This window comes from Salvia miltiorrhiza, unplaced genomic scaffold (assembly GCF_028751815.1).
Source record: "Salvia miltiorrhiza cultivar Shanhuang (shh) unplaced genomic scaffold, IMPLAD_Smil_shh original_scaffold_455, whole genome shotgun sequence".
In the NCBI taxonomy this organism is placed as follows: domain Eukaryota; kingdom Viridiplantae; phylum Streptophyta; class Magnoliopsida; order Lamiales; family Lamiaceae; genus Salvia; species Salvia miltiorrhiza.
Genome location: NW_026651553.1, coordinates 418,980 through 441,176, shown reverse-complemented (window position 1 = coordinate 441,176; position 22,197 = coordinate 418,980). Strand labels below are relative to the sequence as shown.

Here is a 22,197-nt window from a genome sequence, read left to right as displayed (position 1 = left end):
TTTCAGAACATGGATAGTACTTTTTAGAGAAATATTGTATTCCCTCCGTCCCCCAAATAACTTTCTAAGAGGGAGGGGTAGGAGTTTTAAGACAAAGCTGTTGAATGCGTTGAAATTGATAAAAAAATACTCCCTCCGTCCCACGAATCTTGGGTCACTTTCATTTTTCAGTCGTCCCACGAATCTTGATTAATTTTCTTATATGACAAAAAAATACCCCCTTATTCACTTTTTCATTTTTTTACCTACCACACTAATTAACACACTAAACATTATTATCTTAATTATCGTGCCCAAAAGAATTGACTCAAGATTCGTGGGATGGAGGGAGTATTATACTTGAAAGTAGTGAAAATGTGTTATAATTAGAATTGAGAGTGATGAAAAACAATAATAAATGAGCTATTATTAGTGGTGTGATAATGTCCCAAAATAAATAAGAAGTTATTTGAGGAAAGATACGAAAAAGAAATATAGAAAGTTATTTAGGGGATCAAGAGAGTATTTATTCGTTATCAAACCATCCTTTATAATATCTTCCAATCAAAAATGAAAAATTTCAATCCAAACATTATCCAATAAACCATACCTTTCCAGATCTAGGAAACAAACACATACTACATTATTAGCATATATTAATTTCTTTCAATCAAAATAACTAACAAGCCTCTAATCAATAGGTCGAGGAGTTTGAATCACCTAAACAATTAACACGTGTGTGTGTTTTCTATTACGTCACAACTTTTAAAATTTATGTTTATCTAGTACTCCCTCCGTTCTATTATTGTTGGCCTATTTCTTTTGGACACGACTATTTAGGATAACAGTGTAAAAATGTGTAAATGCGTGAGCCATATTGTTTGTAGTGTAAAATTATGGCTAGAAATAAAAATAAATCAATATTAATGGGACATTCCAATAAGAAAAACAAGCCAACAATAATAATACGGAGGGATTAATAAATAAATGACAAGCTTCACATGATACATTGTAAAATAGATGGTAGATAGATTATACCACTCTCTCTAATTTCACACTCTAGCTAGTTAAATTTCTCTTTATCATTGAGAAACAATGCAAAATGGTTCAACATTTTGTGAGCATCTTTGCTCTTGGGAAATTGCAGATTGAAAACATGAGGAGCCCCCTTCACGTCCACACCCTTCACCACTCCTTCCCACTTACTCTTCCTCAACGCCTTCGTGTATTCCAATCCTCTATCTCTCAATATATCCTTCTCACCAACATAAACCACCACTTTTTTGCACCCCAACCTCCACAGATTCGGGTCGTAATCCGGGTTCAACAGCGGGTCGTCAAACCCGGTCGAATTCGGGTATGCATGGACCCATATACTATCCTCCGCAGCCACCATTTTAGGGTCACTCGCTTCATTCCCAATTCGGACCTTCCCCCAAAAATGCGGGCAGTTCAGAAACAACCCGCGGATCATAACACCCGGGTCGTCACGACCCATTTTCTCCAACCCGACCCGGACCGCCACGTTGTGGGCGATGTTGCCGCCGGCGCTGTCTCCGCTCAAGTAAACGCGCTCGAAATCGACGTCGTTTCGGAGCCATTCCTCGCTGCCGCCGCCCTCACCGGAGTGAGAGAAAACCCATTTTAGCGCAAGCCAGGAATCTTCATAGGCGGCGGGGAGAGGGTGCTCGGGGGCTAAGCTGTAATTAACGGACACCGCGACGACGTTAGCTTTGGCGACGACGGAGTTTAGGTAGTTGTGGTAGGTGGGGGTGAAGGGCGATGAGGTGAAAAACGCGCCACCGTGGAAGTAGACCAGAAGAGGAAGTTTGCAGGTGGCGGCGGCGGCGGTTTTGGGTAGATAGAGTCTTGCTGAGATGTTGAGAGAAGGGTCGATGATGATGTCTTTGGAGAGAACCCTAGACTTGGGATCGAGCGAAGGTGGAGTGGTTTCTGTTCCCGTTAATCTCTCAACACTTCCATTTTTGTAAACCCTAATAAATGGTTCGATTTCATACAATATGTTTGAGGAATTTGCAGCAAAAGCTGGCGGTACGAGTAAATGAAAAATGATGAAGAAGAAGAGATTGGACATTGTTGATGAGAGAGAATGTAGCATGCATTGAGTTTTTGTAATTTCATTGAATTTATAAAACCAACGATTGGAATGATGCAAAAAAAAAATAAAAAATGAACCAACGATTGGAATACTATAGCGGGCCACAATTAAAATATATGAATGGAAATAGTAATAAGATGATGACTACAAACGTATATGAATGAAAATAGTAATATATAACTTAATGACTACTTACCATAAGAAGCCAAAAAAAATGACTACTTACCACAAACTTAAATGAATAAAAATAGTAGTAATAACTTCCTGACTACTTTCCACAAACGTATATGAATGAAAGTAGTGGTAACATCATGACTACTTTCCACAAACGTATACTAATGAAAATAGTAATAACTTCGTGACTTGCTCCAATGCAACTGGGCTCTAAACCATTGATATGGAATTCTTTTTCATTATTTTTAAATATATAAACCATTTCCGGAATTGAATCTAAAAATTAAGCTCTTCCTCAAAAATAAAAAACAAATCACTCACTTCAGGATTCGAACCCAGGATCTGCATTCATCCAACAAGATGATACATCCACCGTAGATTCGAACCCAGGATCTGCATTCATCCAACAAGATGATACATCCACCGTAGATCTTGATAATCGAATGACTGAAAATGGTTCTCCGTTCTTTTTTTATTTATGGTTCTTTCTTGAACCTCTCCATATATATATATATATATATATATATATGATAAATATTTCACTGAGTTGGAATTTTAATGCCAACTCATTTTTTTTAAGCTAAATACTAATTAAATATTATTTCAATGCAAAATAATAATAAGGGTAAATTTCCTTTGTTAAAATCATTTCTCCAGCAGTTTTTGTATTGTTGTCGTTGTAAAATTTTGTTAGAAAGATAAGCAACTTTCTCGTTGTCAGTCCCATACTGATGTTAGTAGAAACTGGTCAAAGACAAGAAAGTTTCAAATAAATACTACTCCATCCATCTCAATGATTAGGGATGGCAGTGGATCTTGGACCCGGTCTAGATCCGTGGATCTCAATTTTTTGGACCCGACGGATTTGGATCTGGATCTGGATCCCAGTTTTGAAAACGGATCTGGATCTGGATCTTGAAATTTTAGATCCGGATCCGGCCCAGATCCGACCCGTGGATCCGTTTTATTTTATATATATTTTTTATATTTTATATTTAGTTTACTAATAATATTAACTAAATTAAAAAATAATAAATAAATTATATTCAAAAGAATAAAAACTAAAAGTAATTAGATAAAAGTATTTTGTGTTATATTTTTCATGATGGAAATTAAATGTTGTTGATTTTGTGAAATTTTTTTAATTTAATTTAAAAATAGTAGATCCATGGATCTGGACCCGTGGACCCGCGGATCTGGATCCAAAATTTTCAGATCCACGGATCTGGATCTGGATCTGGATCTAGTATATGAAAACGGATCTGGATCTGGTATTGGCCAGACCCGGTCCAGATCCGGTCCGTTGCCATCCCTATCAATGATCATAACTCACTTTATTTTTTAGTCTGTCACATTATAATGACCGATAAAAAAAATTATAAATTTTACCATTTTCTATCACTTTTAGCATTTAATCACTTTTCTTCTTAATAATCGTGTACAAAATTAATGAGCTATTATCAATAGAACGGATAGTACTAATCTATGCAATTTTCAGTAAAATACTATCATCCCACTTTTGGGTACAATTTTGATAAATTGTTTTGAGTTTGAGAATTAATTATTTTGTACAATTTTTTTTTTTAAAATTCAGATGAGTTTTGTATACCAATTATTTAATATTATGAACAAATTATTATTGTTTACTGATAATTGTTATTGACATAACAAGTTAAGAATCAATTTGAATATAACAAAAAGATAAATATTCTTATTAAACTAATAATATTTGTAACTGACGAAATAATTATGGACTTTTAGTTAAACTTTTCAATAACCTTATAAATTATAATTAATCGTTGTTTATTATTTTTATTAACTAACATAACCATGTAAATTTTTATGATTATTTATGTATTATTAAATTTTAAAATGGTATTTAAGTATATATAATATGATAACTATTTTACGGTTTCTTTTCTTTTTTGAATGGATTTCACGGTTTCTTGGTCATATAAAAATTGAATATACAATCGTAATATTATTTGTATTGTAATATACATTTCATTTGCTTATATACTTTATTAGACTTATCTTCAATTTTAAAAGATGACTATAGCTTAGTATTTTTTTACAAAAAATAATAATTACATAATATAGAAAAGTTCCAATGTATCTCACGGGGGTATGTTGATCAAATGGGATCCTTTGTCCCAAAATATAGTGTGTACCATTCTTTATTTCTTTATATTTTTAAATTATTTTTTATTCAATTTTAATTTATTATACTTTTATATAATATAAAGATAATTAACAAGGGTTCACTTATCCATTTAGGGTTTACAATTATTTTTTTATATTTATTTGAATTAATAATAGATTAATTGGGTTCATTAATTAATTCAAAGTTAGGGTATATAATTTTTAAAATTTTAATTTTTCAATGATAAATACTAATTAGAGTTTATAATATAATAATTTTTAAAATTTTAATTTTTCAAATGCACGGTTGAAAGGATCAAAGGCGCAGTCCTAAATGATGCTGCTTGACCAAAAACGTTGCTGGTTGATGGCGATGAAGTAATTTTGTGGAACAAGGGATTTTTGTTTACAAAATGATGAAGCGGAAAGAAGGGAAGAAGTCAAGAACGCACCTCAAATTTATCCTTGCCGATTAATGAAGACGGCAAAAGGATTTTTCATTAATCTGCAAGGGTGATTGGTTCGGGTATTGACTCCACCCATCAACCAGAAATCGAGTAAACGAAGACTCCTTTTCACATTGTATTTGTACCTAACTCTTTAATCTTTTTTTTTTTTTTTTTTCTGTCGGAGTTTAGCCTTTATTGATTTTTTCCTTTGTGAGAGCCGAAAAAGAAAACTCCTTAATTTAGCAAAAAAAAAAAAAATAATTTTTATTTTTATAAAACAAAGAAATGAAGAGTGGTACACGTGATACACACAATATTATGGGACTGAGGATCCCATCTGGTATATTGATACTAGTCAGCACAATATATTTGAGGAAAGTCGGCACAATATTTTTTAGTCTGTCAAAAATCGGCACAATATTAAACACACGCCAAAATTCCCAACTAATTTCACTCTCTTTTTCTTTTGAGGTCCACCTAATTTCACTCCTTAATTACATTACATAGTAGCAAACTAGCACCAAAACAAACCCAATTTATTTCCTTCATCACATCAACTAGCTAGCGCACACAAACACATGCGTACTTAATTATTAGCATTGATTTTCTGCAATCAAAGGAACAAGACAAGTGATCATGCAGTGCAGGCACATGATACATTGTGAAAGATTGACATTATTGAGTTGGGATCGACATCGACATATATGATTCTTACTTTTTAGTTACTCTCACTCTAAATTTCTCTTTATCATTGAGAAACAATGCGAAATGGTTCAACATTTTGTGTGCATCCTTGCTTTTGGGAAATTGCAGATTGAAAACATGAGGAGCCCCCTTCACGTCCACACCCTTCACCACTCCTTCCCACTTACTCTTCCTCAACGCCTTCGTGTATTCCAATCCTCTATCTCTCAATATATCCTTCTCACCAACATAAACCACCACTTTTTTGCACCCCAACCTCCACAGATTCGGGTCGTAATCCGGGTTCAACAGCGGGTCGTCAAACCCGGTCGAATTCGGGTATGCATGGACCCATATACTATCCTCCGCAGCCACCATTTTAGGGTCACTCGCTTCATTCCCAATTCGGACCTGCCCCCAAAAATGCGGGCAGTTCAGAAACAACCCGCGGATCATAACGCCCGGGTCGTCACGACCCATTTTCTCCAACCCGACCCGGACCGCCACGTTGTGGGCGATGTTGCCGCCGGCGCTGTCTCCGCTCAAGTAAACGCGCTCGAAATCGACGTCGTTTCGGAGCCATTCCTCGCTGCCGCCGCCCTCACCGGAATGAGAGAAAACCCAATTTAGGGCAAGCCAGGAATCTTCATAGGCGGCGGGGAGAGGGTGCTCGGGGGCTAAGCGGTAATTAACGGACACCGCGACGGCGTTAGCTTTGGCGACGACGGAGTTTAGGTAGTTGTGGTAGGCGGGGGTGAAGGGCGATGAGGTGAAAAACGCGCCACCGTGGAAGTAGACCAGAAGAGGAAGTTTGCAGGTGGCGGCGGCGGCGGTTTTGGGTAGATAGAGTCTTGCTGAGATGTTGAGAGAAGGGTCGATGATGATGTCTTTGGAGAGAACCCTAGACTTGAGATCGAGCGATGGTGGAACGGTTTCGGTTCCCATTAATCTGACAACGCTACCATTTCTGTAAACCCTAATAAATGGCTCGATTTCATAGGATATGTCTGAGGAATTTGCAGCAAAAATTGGTGGTACGAGTAGATGAAAGATGATGAAGAAGAAGAGTTGACAACTCTTGTTATCGGACATGGTCGATGAGAGATGAGAGGGGGAGAGAGGTGTCTACGATTTGAAGAAAATTTACACCTTAATTGTGTGTGCACATAATGTAACATTGAGTTTTAGTAATTGCATTTGAATATATATATATATATAATATTTTTTTTGTACGATAAACAAATATTTTAAAAAGTTCCCGGACTGAAACCTAGGCATTAACTAGATCTATCACTAGGTTAAGAGAAAATAAGTTATTAAAATTTAATGTTAATTAATTTTTTTTAATTCTAATACGTACAAAATTTAAAATACTATATTTTGAAAAGAAGGGATTGCGCCATAGCACATGCAAATATTTAGATAATTGCCTTGAATTAAAAACCTATACAATTAATTAAAATATCTATAATCGGTCTAGGATTAATTGTATTTACTACACGACACGTCTGGAAATTAAGCAAATTAAGTGAATTATATCAACTTTATAATTCAATTATCTCATGAGATTAAAATTAGAGTTTGTGGTCGTTTCTGACCAAAAATGGGCTCAGAGCGAAACGATAAAAATTGACCTTCTATTCACCATCATAAAAACACAAAAAAAAACACTTTTTTTAAAGTCATATTATAATATTTCAGTAAAAAAAGTATTAATAATTATTAAAAAAAAATGACTTATTCTTACCTTTTTTACTTGTAAAGTAATCAATAAGAACTTTTGTTTTAATATTTTTTAAGATATCTTTTTCAACATACAAAATTGCTAAACTATTTAATCTTTTTTGCCATATCAACGTTTTCAAATACGTCTTCAACAATTTTAACTTCTAGAAACTCTTCTCAGTTGAAGCTACGGTTACAGACATAGTCAACAAGATCCTATAAGCTATTGCAACATTTGGATAATAATCTGTAATTTTCATAAATTCAAGAATTTCAATAGCCGACGTTATTTTATTTGACAATTTCATTTGTAATATTTTTAATTCAATAAATAAATCATCTAACTCATATTATGAGTAAAAGTAGATTTCAAATTAATACAACAATGTCTTAATTTTTCACTATCCAAAGATTTTAAGTTTTCGAATCAAATACATGATCAAATGATTTCATTTCTTTAAATCTACATTTTAAAAAAGCAATAGTCATGTCCACAACAACTACAAAATATTCAAATTCTAAATGACGTTTTATTGAAAATAAATAGACTCCATATATATTCATATTAGATGCAAAACTCTTTGCAATAGTCAAACTTGTATTAAAATCTGTATTCCTATACTTTTTCAAAAAAAGATATTAGATCTTTTAATTATTTTTTGACAGAGTCAATGCGCATAGTATACACAAAAAATGATATTATACCTTATAATTTTTTTGGACCCCAATATTATTTTGGGATGTAATTTTTTGGGCGTCACTTTTCTTTTCAAAGCTAGCAGTATACACACAAAAAAGTTAGGCTCATAATAATAATATAATATATATAAGAGGATATAAAATTTTTGGGCCCCAAAAATGATGGGTCCTGGACGTATGGTCGCCCATGCTGGCCCGCCCTCAGAGACGGCCTTGGGCCTGGAGGAATTGAGTTTTCTCTTTTTATAAATAGTTTTAATTGTAGCGTGCATAATATTTTCATTGAAATTCTCTAGCTAGTGGAGAAAAATTATGGCTTGGCAGAGCTACCGAACATCGTCTCGTGGAGATAACTAAGAGGGTGTTTGGCTGAGCTTATAAGCTCCTCAACAGCTTATAAGCTCAAAAAATAAGCTCCAACAGCTTATAAGCTCCCCAAAAAATAAGTTCCTCTACCCCAACTTATTTTTTTATAATCTCATATGCAACAATCTTTTTACAAATATTTTTCAACTATAATTTATTATTTTCATCATATATCATTTAAGTTTATTTTCTCTCTCTAAAAAATATTTTCTCTCTCTAGCAAAAAAAATCTCTCTCTAGCTTATAAGCTCAATTATCCAAACACTTTGACAACGTATAAGCTCTTAAAAATTACATCTTATAAGCTCTTGAAACATCTTATAAGCTCTTTAAAATAAGCATAGCCAAACACCCTCTAAATTGGATAATTCATTCTCATGTATTCTTTTTATTTTTATGATTGGGTGTGCATTCTCATCGTTTCGTGGAGATAATTAAAATTATGTTCCGTTTTAAAAAAATTGAATCGAATCGAATTACTCAAAAATTTTAAAATTAAAACTGAACCGAAAAATCGAATTAAAACAAAAAAATCAATTTTTTTCATAAATTAAAAAAAAAACTGCTCAAAATTAGATTATATATTTTATCATTATTCATCTGTCATTTTAGGAACATATAATTAAAATATTATAATTAGGGTTAGACTAGAAGTTAGATATTAGAAAATTATAATTAAAAATTATATATATATATATATAATATAAATATATTTCGATTTATAGGAATTTGGGGTTTTATGTTCAGTTTATAGGAGAAGAAAGAAGAAAAGGACTAGAATTTGGGGTTTTATGTTCAGTTTTTAGCTGTTTATATATTTTTGGTTAAATCAGACAGAGAGCCGCTATTCTACGATTGCTACCCTTGCGCAAAAATGCCAAATTACTCTATGACTAGATCTACTATATCGCAATGAAACGGAAAAAAGTAGTAGAGAAAGAAGAAAATTAATTGTAGCCACGCTTGAATTTTATTAATTCTTCATGATTAACTATAAACAACTAAACCCTCTCAAAAAAAAAAAAAAAAAAAACTCTAAACAACTAAACATAAGATTCCTCTCAAAAAATACTTTAAACCCAGGATTTGCTTCTTTTATTCCCAATCAAGGTTATTTCAAGCATTGCATGAGCACTCCTTTCGCTACCATCTTGTGTTGTGTTTGTCAGTGGAGTTTTGAGGCGGACGTCCAATAAAAGAAAACTTCCAGTGTTTTCCATCATTTTAATTTTTCGATAATCTCAATCAAATAGTATCACAAAAGTATTGAGAAAAAGTGCATACGAGAAGATGAGATTAAAAATGAAACAAGAATGAAACCAAGAAAACACGATGATATTGTCATAGCCAAACGAGTCCTAAACAAAATGGCAAAACGATGCTAAATCTCAAACGTACGGATCGAGTCTAAATGATATAGAACAAAAAAAAAGAAAAAAGAAAAGGAGAGTGACGAAATATAGAGCTTAAGCAGTGTTCAAGAAAGCAACCAATCGATCGGTTATGGCGGCTGCTTTATCGGTACATGGATTGAACAAATGGAAGCAATGCCCCTCTCCTTCCGACTCCATAATCTCCACCTCTCCAGTCCACGCGCTCCTCTTCAATCCCTCGTAGTAGTTCCTCCCCCCATCCCTGAAGAAATCCTTCTCCGCCACGAAGAATATCACGCGCCGCCCAGCCATTTTCCCGATCCGCGGATCCACCGCCGGATTCAGCCGCGGATCGTCGTCGCGACCGCTGCTGGTAGGGCACAGCGTTTGGTACAGCTTGTCCTCTTCCTTATTGCCGAAGAAAGGATGCACAAAGAAAAGCCCCAAAATCTCGACGCCGTCGAATCGCCCGCTGACCCCGGCGCGAATCGCCACGTCGTTCGCTATGGTGGCCCCCGCGCTCTCCCCGCCGATGAAAACTCGACGGAAGTCGGCATATTTGTTGAGCCACGAATCGGCGCCGATGCCGCCGGCATGGGCCGCGATCCACTGGAAGGCGGTCCACGAGTCGTCGAATGGGATAGGGAGGGGGTTCTCGGGAGCCAGTCTGTAGTTGACGGAGACTGCGATGACGTGGCCTTTCTCGACCACAGTGGAGATGAAGGTATGAAAGGCGGCGGCGGAGGCCGATCCCATGCAGAAAGCGCCGCCGTGGATGTACACGACGAGGGGGAGTTTCTGTGGCGGAGCGGGGTGGCCCGGCGCGAAGATGCGGACGGAGAGGCCGGTCTCGCGGTCGATTTCGACGTCTCTGGAGCGGACGGTGGCGCCCGGGCGGTCGGAGGTAGGGACTTTGAATGGCGGAGGAAGCCTGTCAATGGTGCCGTCGGTGAATAAGCGGAAAAACGGCGACATGTCGACGGCGATTTCTCTGGATGATGATGCCATTTGAAACAAAGTTGTTTTCAAGGAGAGAAAGGCTGAGATATTTGGAAGCTGTTGTGGTTAGTTAAGAGAGTAGAGGCACTAATTTATAGAGATATCATTCGATTTCTAAATTGTAATCCAAGTCGACTATTATTCTTAATTGTGGCGATTGCCCTAGCTTTTTATTCTTAATTGTTATGGGTAGATTTTGTTGATTTATTATTCTTATTATTCTTATTATTATTATTATTATTATTATTATTATTATTATTATTATTATTATTAGAATAAATATTAGTACTAAAATTTGAATATTTGATGTTCAAAATTCATTGTCATCTAATAATGATGAAATTGTGATATTTTATACTAATTGGCAATTTTAAAAAAGAATAATGAAAATAAACATAAGAGCTTACTTTAAAAATGTCCACATTGAAATAGTATAAATAAAAATTGTCCACTTAAATTGAAAAACTTAAAAATAAGCAACACTTATCATTTTACCATTCACATCAAAAAGTTATAAATCTACCATTAAAGTAACTCTTTAGTTGTGAATTCGATTTTTTTATCAACAATATTTATAATCGTGAATTCGAGTTTTAAAGCTTGAATTCACAATTAGAAATAGTGTTGGTTGTGAATTCAAATTTTAAAACTCGAATTCATGACTAGCACTATTTCTAGTTGAAAAATCTAACTTTAAAATTCGAATTCATGACTTTATTTCTAATTTTCAATTCAAGTTTTAAAACTTGATTAATTTAAACTTTAAAACTCAAATTTACAATAAACACTAAGGATTCTGTTGTGAATTCAAGAACATTAACAATACAAATTCACCTCCACAGCAATTGACAACACACAATTTCACATATTTGATTAAATCCGTATCAATTTCTCCATCACTTATATATTTTCAATAATTAAAATCAAATCGAGTTTAATTTTTGTTCCCAATTTTGATGTGTCACGCATAAAATATTGAATTCGCATATCTAAAAGTTTGGAAATTAGCCTTTTCTTCTCTAATCACTTCTCATGAAATCACACAATATTCTGCTTTTCCTATAAATTGAAAATGAAATTAACAATAACTTCAAATGAGATTTAAAGCATGAAGTCTTCCAGGGATGGATGGATGCGAAAATATATATTTTATATTTGCTCTCCTTTCTCTAACATTAGGCGGTACGCTTACACACTTTGAACCTCGATTTCACTTAGGTGTGATATATATCGCTAGCAATGTCAATTTGGCATTCGGCAATAGTCAAAGAGAGATTTCATCTATACAACTTAGCTCCAAAGTGAACATGTATTGATTAAGAAATGGAAGGAAGAGAGATCATCGCCTTGCAACATCCCGGGCCAACGCGAGTTGCTGACAGTGGCGGATCCACATGGAGGTTAGGGTGGGCTTCAGCCCACCCTCAAATATTCAATTTTTTTTGGAATATATATATATATATATATATATATATATATATATATATATATATATATATATATGTAGGGGAGCGCTCCAATGAGACCCCCTATTTTGTCAATCATATGGTTGATATTGTACCTAGAGAATGAATTTTTTTCTCAGGGTTCGAATGCTGGAGGGAGTGAAAGATTTTAAATTTCGTTATTCTATACTGCCTTATTCATTACCAAATTTTTAAATTTAAATTAAATTTTTTAATTTGATCTGGACCATTAATTCACTATGATCTAATGAATAGCATTTGTTCCTATTTTATACACTTAAAAGTGTTTTTATGGTAGCCAACCTCTACAAATGTCGGTATATAAGAAAATAGCGAGGGACTATCTCAAAGGAGTCTATCATCATAGGAAGGACCATTCAATAATGTGCAGAAATGTTTAAGGAAAATAAATACTACAAACCTACAACATGATATAATTAGATAATTTTAGACCGTACATGTAGACCGGCGAAAAAAATATGCATGCATATGATATGATATGTAGTCAACATCAGTTTTGGCCAAGGGAAGGAGCTAGTCGGGATGTGTCTCCACTTAATTGAATAAAATTTGATAGTATATCCTATATAATTGTGTTACACTTACACATACTCATACACATATTATCACTACGATTCACATCATGTCAATCTTCATGTCATATTCTCAACCAGCATGCAAACAATTCGATTGTTGAAAAGTTTGAACGAGTCTGTTTACTGTAAATGATACAATTGTCACATAATTATAAAACATATCAAAAACCAAACTTGAATCAAAATGCGTGGCTGAAAATCAAAATTAAATTGACACTTGCTCAAGTAAAAAGTTAAACAAATCTCAAACACAACATCTAGAAAAGAGAAATTAATAATTAGTTGCGAGCATATATCCACACTGAAAAACACAAAATTAAGTACCAAACTATAATAAGATAAATTGAATATTTTTCAGTACCCTTTCGGATCCTGCGATTCACATCAAAGATCACTACATTTATTCGGGCGAGATGAGATATAACAATAGACGAGAAATACTCGACATTAATCAGTGATAAAGGAAGCCACTTTTTTGAGCACAGCGATGCCAACCTCATTATCTGGGAAAAACACACTGAAAACATGGTCCTCACCTGCAACCTCGACGCACTCGATTTCTCCCTTCCACCCACAATTGCTCAGCACCTCCTTGTAATACCACCCTCTATCCTTCAGAGAATCCTTCCCCGCAACATAAACCAGCACTTTTCCGCAACCCAAACCCGATATCTTCGGATCCTTACCCGGATTCACCCATCCCTCGTCGCTGTCCGACATGCTCGGGCAAGCAAATCGCCACAGCTTCTCAGCAAATTCCCTCCCACTCCTCAACTGCTCCGTCATCTCGCTCCCTATCGGATCCACGCCCCCAAAGTAGGGGCAGTTGAGAAAAATCCCGCGCAGATTGAACCCCTCCGGCTTCTCCGACCCGACCCGCATGGCGATGTTGTGTGCTATATTGCCGCCGGCGCTGTCCCCGCCTAAATACACACGGTTCAGATCAGCGAATTCCTTAATCCACTCCTCCTTGCCCTCAGCGCTCCATTTGAGAGCGCGCCATGAATCCTCGAACGCGATCGGGAGCGGGAATTCGGGGACTAATCGGTAATTCACTGATACGGCGACCACGTTGGCATGCGCGACTAAGTGATTGAGGTGCTTTTGATAGAGAGGAGAGAAGGCGGATTCGATGACGAAGCCGCCGCCGTGGTAGTAGACGAGAAGCGGGAGCTTTTTGCTCCTGTCGGCGTTGGGCGGCAGGTAAATGCGGGCGGAGAGGTTGATCTCCGGCGCGATTTGGACGTCTTTGGATTGGACCCCCGTGGATGGATCTAGAGAAGGGGGAACGATATCTTGGCCAGTTAGCCTCTCGATGCGGCCATTTTTGTAGACTCTGAACATAGGGAAGAAGTCGTGAAGTATTTCATCGGCCATTGATGAGTGATGAGGGAGAAAGGATAGTTAGTTTGTCAGCTTTTGTTCTTTCTTCTGCTGCTTCACACTTATAGGCAATCACTTACTCACGAGATTATTATTGCTCTTACAAGGCCATAACTCGTGGGACCATTGCTCTTAATGGCTTTTGTAATTTAGCGGATTGTCGTATATACATAATTCTTTCATTTATTCCATCTATAGGTATATACTCCCTCCGTCCCATTATTCATGGCTCAAAACTTTTGGACAGGGGTATTTAGAAGAGATAAAATAGTTGTAAAAGTAGTAGAGACCACAAGATTAAGGTATTTCTTTCAACTATTTTATTCCTTGAACACTTTTGCTTAATAAGGTGCTTTATACAATAAAATAAATAAAAATAATTGAAAATTCAGCCAAAAAATGAGGTTGGAACAGAAATGAAAAAAAAGGCGTCATTCCTAATCTTATAATCTTATCTCTCCAGCGTCTGCTCTCACTTTTCGTTCTGTCGTCCCCGGCGTCTGCTCTCACTCTCCGGCGTCTCCAGCGTCTGCTCTCCCTCTCATATTCTCCTTCCACAGTTCGATTGTCATTGGTTCGACTCAAACTCCGACAAAGCAGCGGCGAAAACCACCTCATTTCTCTCTCTATCGGATCCTGAAACACCACCATTTCCCCCCAAAATCTGAAACAGAGCCAACACCACCATTTTCCCTTCTCTTGCTCCGATTGACAGCAACAGCAAAAATCAAAACTCAAAACTTACAATTTTCCCCAAAATCTGAAACAGAGCCGCAAAAGAGCCAACACCACCATTTTCCCCTCTCTTGCTCCGATTGACAGCAACAGCAAAAATCAAAGCTCAAAACTTCAAAATCAATAGTAGCAAAAATCAAAAATTAAAATAGTAAGAGAGGGGAAAATGATGGAGGCGGTGGAGCGCGCAGGAGGCGGGAGGCCTGAGGGTGGTAGAGATGGCAGATCTCACGCGACGGTGGCTTTCCGGCCGTGCTATCGTCGGGAATCGAGGCCAGGGGGGTTGCAATTTGAAGGATCTAGGGTTTGGGGAGAAGGAGCGGCCGCGCTAACCCTTCCCTTTTCTGGGCATACACAACAATCCAAGTGGAGGATGGAGGCGGAAGATGCAGCGGAGGATGGAGGCAGAGGTAGAACATGCGGTGGACACGGCGGAGGATGGAGGCAGAGGATGTGGCGGACGCGGCGGCGGAGGCGATGGCCGGCGACTGGTGGAGAGAGCAGATGAATCGAGAGAGAGAGAAGAGAGAGCGGCTGAGAAGAAAGAGAATTGATGGGGTGAAAATCTAGGTAGAATTTAGGGTTTTGTTCACCTATTGATTAAGTAATTAATCTACACCTAATTATGGCCCAAAAAGGAAACGAGCCAAGTAACATGGGACGGCTCAAAAAGGAATACGAGCCATGAATAATGGGACGGAGGGAGTATTTATTTTTTATCATTTAATTTCATTTTTATTAACTAATAATAAGTTGATAAATTCAAAATCATGGTATATATTTTTTTAAAAATTTATTTTTTTCAAATAAAAATTAAATATAATTAATAGTATTAATAAATTTTATTTTTATAAAAAATATTATTTAAAATAATAGATATAAGCATGGGATACAATGGCACACATAAAATTGTAGGACACTGAATCTCATCTCGTTAATCCTATTCCGTCACAACAAAAATAATGGGATTATTTGATACATTTATCATTTAAATATATTACTATATTATTATTTGTTTGTTTAGATATACAGATTGACCAATGGTTAAGCCCTTGGCTTGATTACGTTTGATATCTACTCCCCCCGTCCCTGAAATAAGTTCATCTTTTTCCATTTTGGGACGTCCCCCAAATAAGTTCCTCTTTCTTTCTTTCTATTTTTGGACAACTACCCCACCACTAATAATACTTTATTTATTCTTACTTTTCACTTTTTCACCACTCCCAATACTAATTATAACACTTTTTCACATTTTCACCACTCCCAATACTAATTATAACATATTTTTTTTCCACTATCAATACACTTTACCATTTTCCTTAAAACTCGTGCCGTCCCCAAATAGGAACTTATTTTGGGGACGGAGGGAGTATATTTTTTGGGACTAATCATATTTAGGTCGTAAAAATTCTAAAAAAATGAATTGATAAGATAGGTATTACTCTCTCCGTCCCTGAAATAAGTTCATCTTTTTTCTTTTTGGAACGTCCCCCAAATAAGTTCCTTTTTCTTTCTTTCCATTTTTGGACAACTACCCCACCATTAATAATACTTTGTTTATTCTACTTTTCACTTTTTCACCACTCTCAATACTAATTATAACAATTTTTCACCTTTTTACCACTCTCAATACTAATTATAACATATTTTTCTCCACTATCAATAAACTTTACCATTCTTCCTTAAAACTCGTGCCATCCCCAAATAAAAACTTATTTTGGGGACGGAGGGAGTATTTTTTTCAGGACTAATCATTTTTAAGTCGTAAAATATTTCAATTCTAAAAAATATCATGAAATATCGAACTAATAAAAAATATCATGAAAATTCAGGACGTTTACGTTAATAACGACGTCTTTAAAATATTTAAAAGTAGACATCGCTATGATAATATATAAAAGTGATGTTAATAACGCGTACAAAACTCCAAATCATAAAAATTCACGTCTCCACCATATATTACAAATTCCCAATTACCATAAAGAAAATAATAATCCTCGTCTCCTAAGTTCCTGTTGTTATCAAAAGGCATATTTCGTGCAATTCACTTTTATCTTAATTCTACTCTCTTTAATTTCTGTGTCGAAAAGACATGAGCCATAAATAATGGGACGAAGGGTGTATAAAAGATTCTATGACTTGAATTGATGATTGAGAAACTCTAATAAAAATGAAGTTAAAAGGGAGAGAATAAACTAATTCTAACAACGCTTGATTGTCTTTTTATTTATTTGGTTTGTTTATAATAATTTGATTATTCATTTTGTAATTTGTATACGGCTTAGTTTGTACTGTTTTAATTAATTTATTATAATATATATATATATATATATATAGGCCAAATCAGAGTCATTGATCTCACCAAAATCAATGAATCAGATTAATCCGAATTCTTCAAGTTTAGGAAATTCCGTAAATTCCTCATTTTTCAATTCTGGGAACCAGCGAACATTATTATGAACTTACGAACATACTAATGTTCGTCGATGTGTTCGTATAAAAAACAAATGAACATACTAATGTTCGTCGATATATTCGTATAAAAACAAATGAGCATACAAATAAACATACTTATGTTCGTAAGTTTATAATGTTCGCTGGTTCCCAGAATTGGAAAATGAGGAATTTACGGGATTTCCTAAACTTGAAGAATTCAGATAAATCTGATTCATTGATTTTGGTGAGATCAATGGCTCTGATTTGGTCTTCATTCTCTATATATATAGGGGAGTGGTCTCCATTGAACTCTTCTATATATATATATATATATATATGGGACGGTTATTCAATAAACCACCTTTAGTATATAAATTAAGAACAATTTAGAACGATAGATCTCGCTTGATAGACGGCTGTGATACTTTTTAACATCAATTGTATAATTCAAATAATTAAACCATCTAATTCATACTTAAAGATGACGAAATGGTATAAATGATATTGCATTTTTGACTTTCCATATAGCAATCATAACTCCTCCGATTTTGGCGTCCGAATATTTTCCCAAATTTAAGATTTGTTTTGGATTGACAACACAAGATGTATAGCGTGAATTGCACCATGAATTATTTATAAAAAATCGACTAATAAATTTCCTAGAAAAGTGGGATGCGAATCATCATTGATAGGATTAGATGCATTCAACTAAATCACTTTTTATTTTCATATGAACCGACTTCATTTATTGCTTAAACTTTGAGAAGAAAAAAATTGGAGTTGCAACGAATAATTCATGCATTATTAATGTAAAATTCGTACAATGTTGCATATTTGTTAATTAATTTATAATCCAATCATTCATACATTGATAATGCAAAATTCGTGCAAAGTTGCATTTTGGTTCATTTATAATTTAATAATTCTTTCATTATTAATTCTGTATGAATCATTATGTAACTGTGTGTGAACAAAGAATGAGTGAAATTAGGATGATATATTATCATGAGCATGAGGAATCTGATTCATTCGTCAGTTCATATGATGGCTCAACTATAGAGATTCACGTGTCCATCATAAAAACTAGGAGCATGTTCATACAGATTGAACGAACAAATTTTTATCAATGTATGAATCGCCTTAGCATATGTGCATGAACCATTGTGCATTAATGTGTGAATCGTGGTACGGTGTCAACATATGTAAATGGAAAACTATGTAATTCGGTACAATAAGTTCAAAGCCACAATGAATGACTTGTTGTATAATAGTCATGATGATTATAATCTGATACATTGAATCTCCATATGAATAACGAGACCTTTCTGATTCTCCTTGAACCAACGTTTTTTTTTTTTTTTCCTGGTTTGCGTGTTTCAAACTTTCAGTATAGTAAAGGATTTTTGAGAATTAATATGTATCTTTTAAATTTTTAATCGTGTAATAATATCCCTTTAATTAAGGAAATAATATTTAATCAGAAACTGAAATTATCATCTTAACCTATTATTTGAAGTGGCGTTAATTTCATTAGTTATAGAGGAGCAAGATCTAATCGTTGATTATTTTAAATCTAATGGTTTATAGTGGTTCCTATTTTATAGCCTAAATCTAGTTTTTATTTTAGCCTATCCCTATATATATATATATATATATATATATATATATATATATATATATATATATATATATATAGGGGTGTGCTACCGTGAGAGCACATCTTAAAATAAGAAATAAGAGAAATTTTTAATGTATGAATTTTATGTAGAACACGTATGAATTCGTCGTATAAAGGTATGAATTGTGAAAAATAATTTTTTGCTACCTTTGGGATTCGAACTCAGGACCATAAATTCATCCAACAGGATTACAAATCAATCGTAGATCTTGATGATCTAAGGGCTGAAAATGATTCTTATTTTATATCTTAAGAAATGCTCTTATTTTAGCCCTTCCCTATATATATATATATATATATATATATATATATATATATATATATATATATATATAGGGGAGGGCTAGGGTGAAAACACCCCTTAGTGTATAAAATAGGAATGATTTAAGACCATTGATCTTGATGAATTAATGGCTCAGATCTGTTTTTATTGTACATCCGAGATTCATAAACATTGTGCCTTCAATTCGTACCATTTTAATTAGTAAAGGACAAAATGGGCATTTAAATTGTAACTTCCGTCTCCTAACAATCGGTTCCGAAATTGATGTCAATTAAATATGGAAAATTAGATCTTTCATATCTGATTACATAGTTTAGCAATTAACTTGATTTTTCATTTTGCATCGGTCTCTCTCTCTCTCTCTCTCTCATTGCCATTTTGTGCCTGCTATTCTCGTCTTCCCCGGTCAACCTCGTAACAGTGAGATTTATGGCCGCCATCTACAGCGATTCGATACTTCCATTCGAAATCGGTTGTGTGTAGGAATTGTAGACGGCCGTCTGATTTCGTAACTTCGCCGTCGATATTCGACCTGCAATTCAGAGCGACTGGGATTTTAAAACTCAGGAACTTTGGGTATGGCTGGGACGAAATCTAATCCGCCGGGTGAGTCGAAAATGAACGCGTATTTTTAAATTTTGTTTGTGGTATGAAATAATTTTGTGTTTTGTATGCGATTTAAAATAAAAGGGGTTAACCATGAACTTTTCACCGTTTGTTGATAAAGATTGTTTGAGTTTTGTAATAATTCGATGAAATTAAATGCATCTGGATTATATTGCATCATCTTACTTGTATGCAGTTCATTTAACGAGTGGTCAGGGGAAAAGGGCTTGAGATAAATGGATGAGGTGTGCGATTTTTCGAAATGGGATGAACTGATACCATATGCACTTGGGCTAATATTCAAGAATCTTTCTCTTATTGAGCTGCTAACTGTAGTACGAAGAGTCTTCAAGTCTTGGGGAAGAGCGGTGATGGAGTTATTCTGGAACCAATTGTTATATTTGGACCAGAGGCTGAACAATTTAATGAGGTTAGCTATTGATGCAGGGAAAGCTCCTGAAGCAAGTGATGGTGTTGGTGAGGAGAGTTTTCTGGATAAACTTTATCGTGAATTACTAATTTCTTATGTATGAATTGATGATAAACTTTATCAAAGGATTATAGGTATTCTGAATTCATGTGAAAATATAACGAATTCATGTTGTATTATAGCGTAGTTCATGCAATTCATATCGTGAATTACCAATTTGTTATGTATGAATTAATGAAAAATGTTATCAAATCATCGGAGGTATTCTGAGACCGTGTTATACTATAGGTAAAATCATGGGATATTCGTAGCTATTAATATTTATTTTTATCGTGAATTACTAATTTGTTATGTATGAATTGATGACAAACTTTATCAAAGGATTAGAGATATTCTGTATCCATGTTAAAATATGACGAATTCATGCTGTATTATAGCGTGGTTCATAAAATTCGTATCGTGAATTACCAATTTGTTATGTATGAATTAATGAAAAATGTTATCAAATCATCAGAGGTATTTTTCCAGCAAATATATATGAATTTGAAATTCCATCATTATTGATACTCTTATCATACATTACCCATAATGAATTAATAAGACAAGTGGCATGAATTAACAATAAATATATATGAATTTGAAATTACATGCGATCACTTACACATTATAAAAATGCATTCATCCAATACTTCACCATAGTTCGTAAGATATTGCATCAAATAAACAATGATCTTAATTAGCATGTAGAACAAATATGTTTGAAACTTAATATTAACAACAAACATTACAAGTAGAGGAAATTCATTCAGAAAATTAAATTTTACAAAATATAAATACATGCATCAGGTACATATTATTTGATATAGACTTAACTTCGCACATGATTCTTGAGAAAATGAAAGAAAATTAAATCTGTTAAAGTAATGTGAAGCGTGCAAAGGATTGTCCTTCAAGCGTGCAGAGGATTATCCTTCAATGTTCACGAGGAGCACACCGTGTGTGTTGATGAGGGCCGTGAATCAGATGAATGACGTTCAGCAGCAAGTCGTTGCAACGCTGGGGTTCGACCATCTGCTGGATCTTCCAATTCAGGACCTTCCTGGGAAGCTGAAACTACTGGGTCATGGATAGTTGTAATGCTAGGAGGTCGGAGATTGTTCTTTCGTCTGGGAAGACAATACCTGTTACATAAGAGGATGTTTATCGGGTTTTGGGATTTCCTAGAGGTTATAGGCAAATTGTGCCATTCAATAGCGGCGACAATACACCGCTATATGAGGAGTGGATAGGGCGGTAAATTAGTTTTTAAGTATGAATTAGTTTATGTGTTTGGGTGAATCGTAAAATATGTGGTGCCGAATTCATGTGAATTGATGAGTAATTCATACAGGACCATTTCTCAATTCACACATGGTTATTATGTATGAATTATTAGTAAATGTTTGGTGCTGAATTCATGTGAAATTTCAGACTGGGGAAAACAAGCATGGTGTGTGAATTGAGAACTTGTGCTGTTTGAATTAGAAAATAATAAAACTTTTTGATATGCTAAAGGTTCTTGTCGTGGCTCCATCTCCATTTCAAGTGCAATACCTAGATAGTGAAGTAGCGGTAGGTGTAGTCTGTTTTTGTGATAACTCTAAATCGAGTATATCATTGCAAGGAGATAATTAATCCAAAATGAAATTGCAAGAAAAATTCATCATGTTTTTATTTTAAACATTGAGAATCACGAAAAAATTCCCATCAATAGTTTTAAATAGAGATTTCAGATGCAACCATGAAGAGTTTTAAATAGAGAATTCAGATACAATCTCGACAAATTTCCAATCAATAGTTTTAAATAGACAAATTTTCAATCAATAGTTATAAAAC

General features: G+C 34.8%; 4 protein-coding genes across 4 annotated transcripts; all 4 read right to left on the bottom strand.

The window, feature by feature from the left end:
* Positions 1 to 880: 880 nt before the first annotated feature.
* On the bottom strand, positions 881 to 2,221 carry LOC131004735 (probable carboxylesterase 12). The gene has a single exon (XM_057931472.1). The coding sequence runs from the start codon at positions 2,096 to 2,098 to the stop codon at positions 1,043 to 1,045; it is 1,056 nt and encodes a 351-aa protein (XP_057787455.1). The 5' UTR covers positions 2,099 to 2,221; the 3' UTR covers positions 881 to 1,042.
* A 3,054-nt stretch (positions 2,222 to 5,275) lies between these two features.
* Positions 5,276 to 6,723, bottom strand: LOC131004734 (probable carboxylesterase 5). The gene has a single exon (XM_057931471.1). The coding sequence runs from the start codon at positions 6,637 to 6,639 to the stop codon at positions 5,575 to 5,577; it is 1,065 nt and encodes a 354-aa protein (XP_057787454.1). The 5' UTR covers positions 6,640 to 6,723; the 3' UTR covers positions 5,276 to 5,574.
* Positions 6,724 to 9,573: 2,850 nt separating this feature from the next.
* LOC131004733 (probable carboxylesterase 12) lies at positions 9,574 to 10,862 on the bottom strand. The gene has a single exon (XM_057931470.1). The coding sequence runs from the start codon at positions 10,716 to 10,718 to the stop codon at positions 9,804 to 9,806; it is 915 nt and encodes a 304-aa protein (XP_057787453.1). The 5' UTR covers positions 10,719 to 10,862; the 3' UTR covers positions 9,574 to 9,803.
* Positions 10,863 to 13,151: 2,289 nt separating this feature from the next.
* Positions 13,152 to 14,340, bottom strand: LOC131004732 (probable carboxylesterase 7). The gene has a single exon (XM_057931469.1). The coding sequence runs from the start codon at positions 14,146 to 14,148 to the stop codon at positions 13,219 to 13,221; it is 930 nt and encodes a 309-aa protein (XP_057787452.1). The 5' UTR covers positions 14,149 to 14,340; the 3' UTR covers positions 13,152 to 13,218.
* Between the last annotated feature and the right edge of the window lie 7,857 nt (positions 14,341 to 22,197).

What these genes read in the sequence shown, in the direction of transcription:
- LOC131004733 (XM_057931470.1), bottom strand. Translation starts at nt 10,718, where the DNA reads ATGGCATCATCATCCAGAGAAATCGCCGTCGACATGTCGCCGTTTTTC.
- LOC131004732 (XM_057931469.1), bottom strand. Translation starts at nt 14,148, where the DNA reads ATGGCCGATGAAATACTTCACGACTTCTTCCCTATGTTCAGAGTCTAC.
- LOC131004734 (XM_057931471.1), bottom strand. Translation starts at nt 6,639, where the DNA reads ATGTCCGATAACAAGAGTTGTCAACTCTTCTTCTTCATCATCTTTCAT.
- LOC131004735 (XM_057931472.1), bottom strand. Translation starts at nt 2,098, where the DNA reads ATGCTACATTCTCTCTCATCAACAATGTCCAATCTCTTCTTCTTCATC.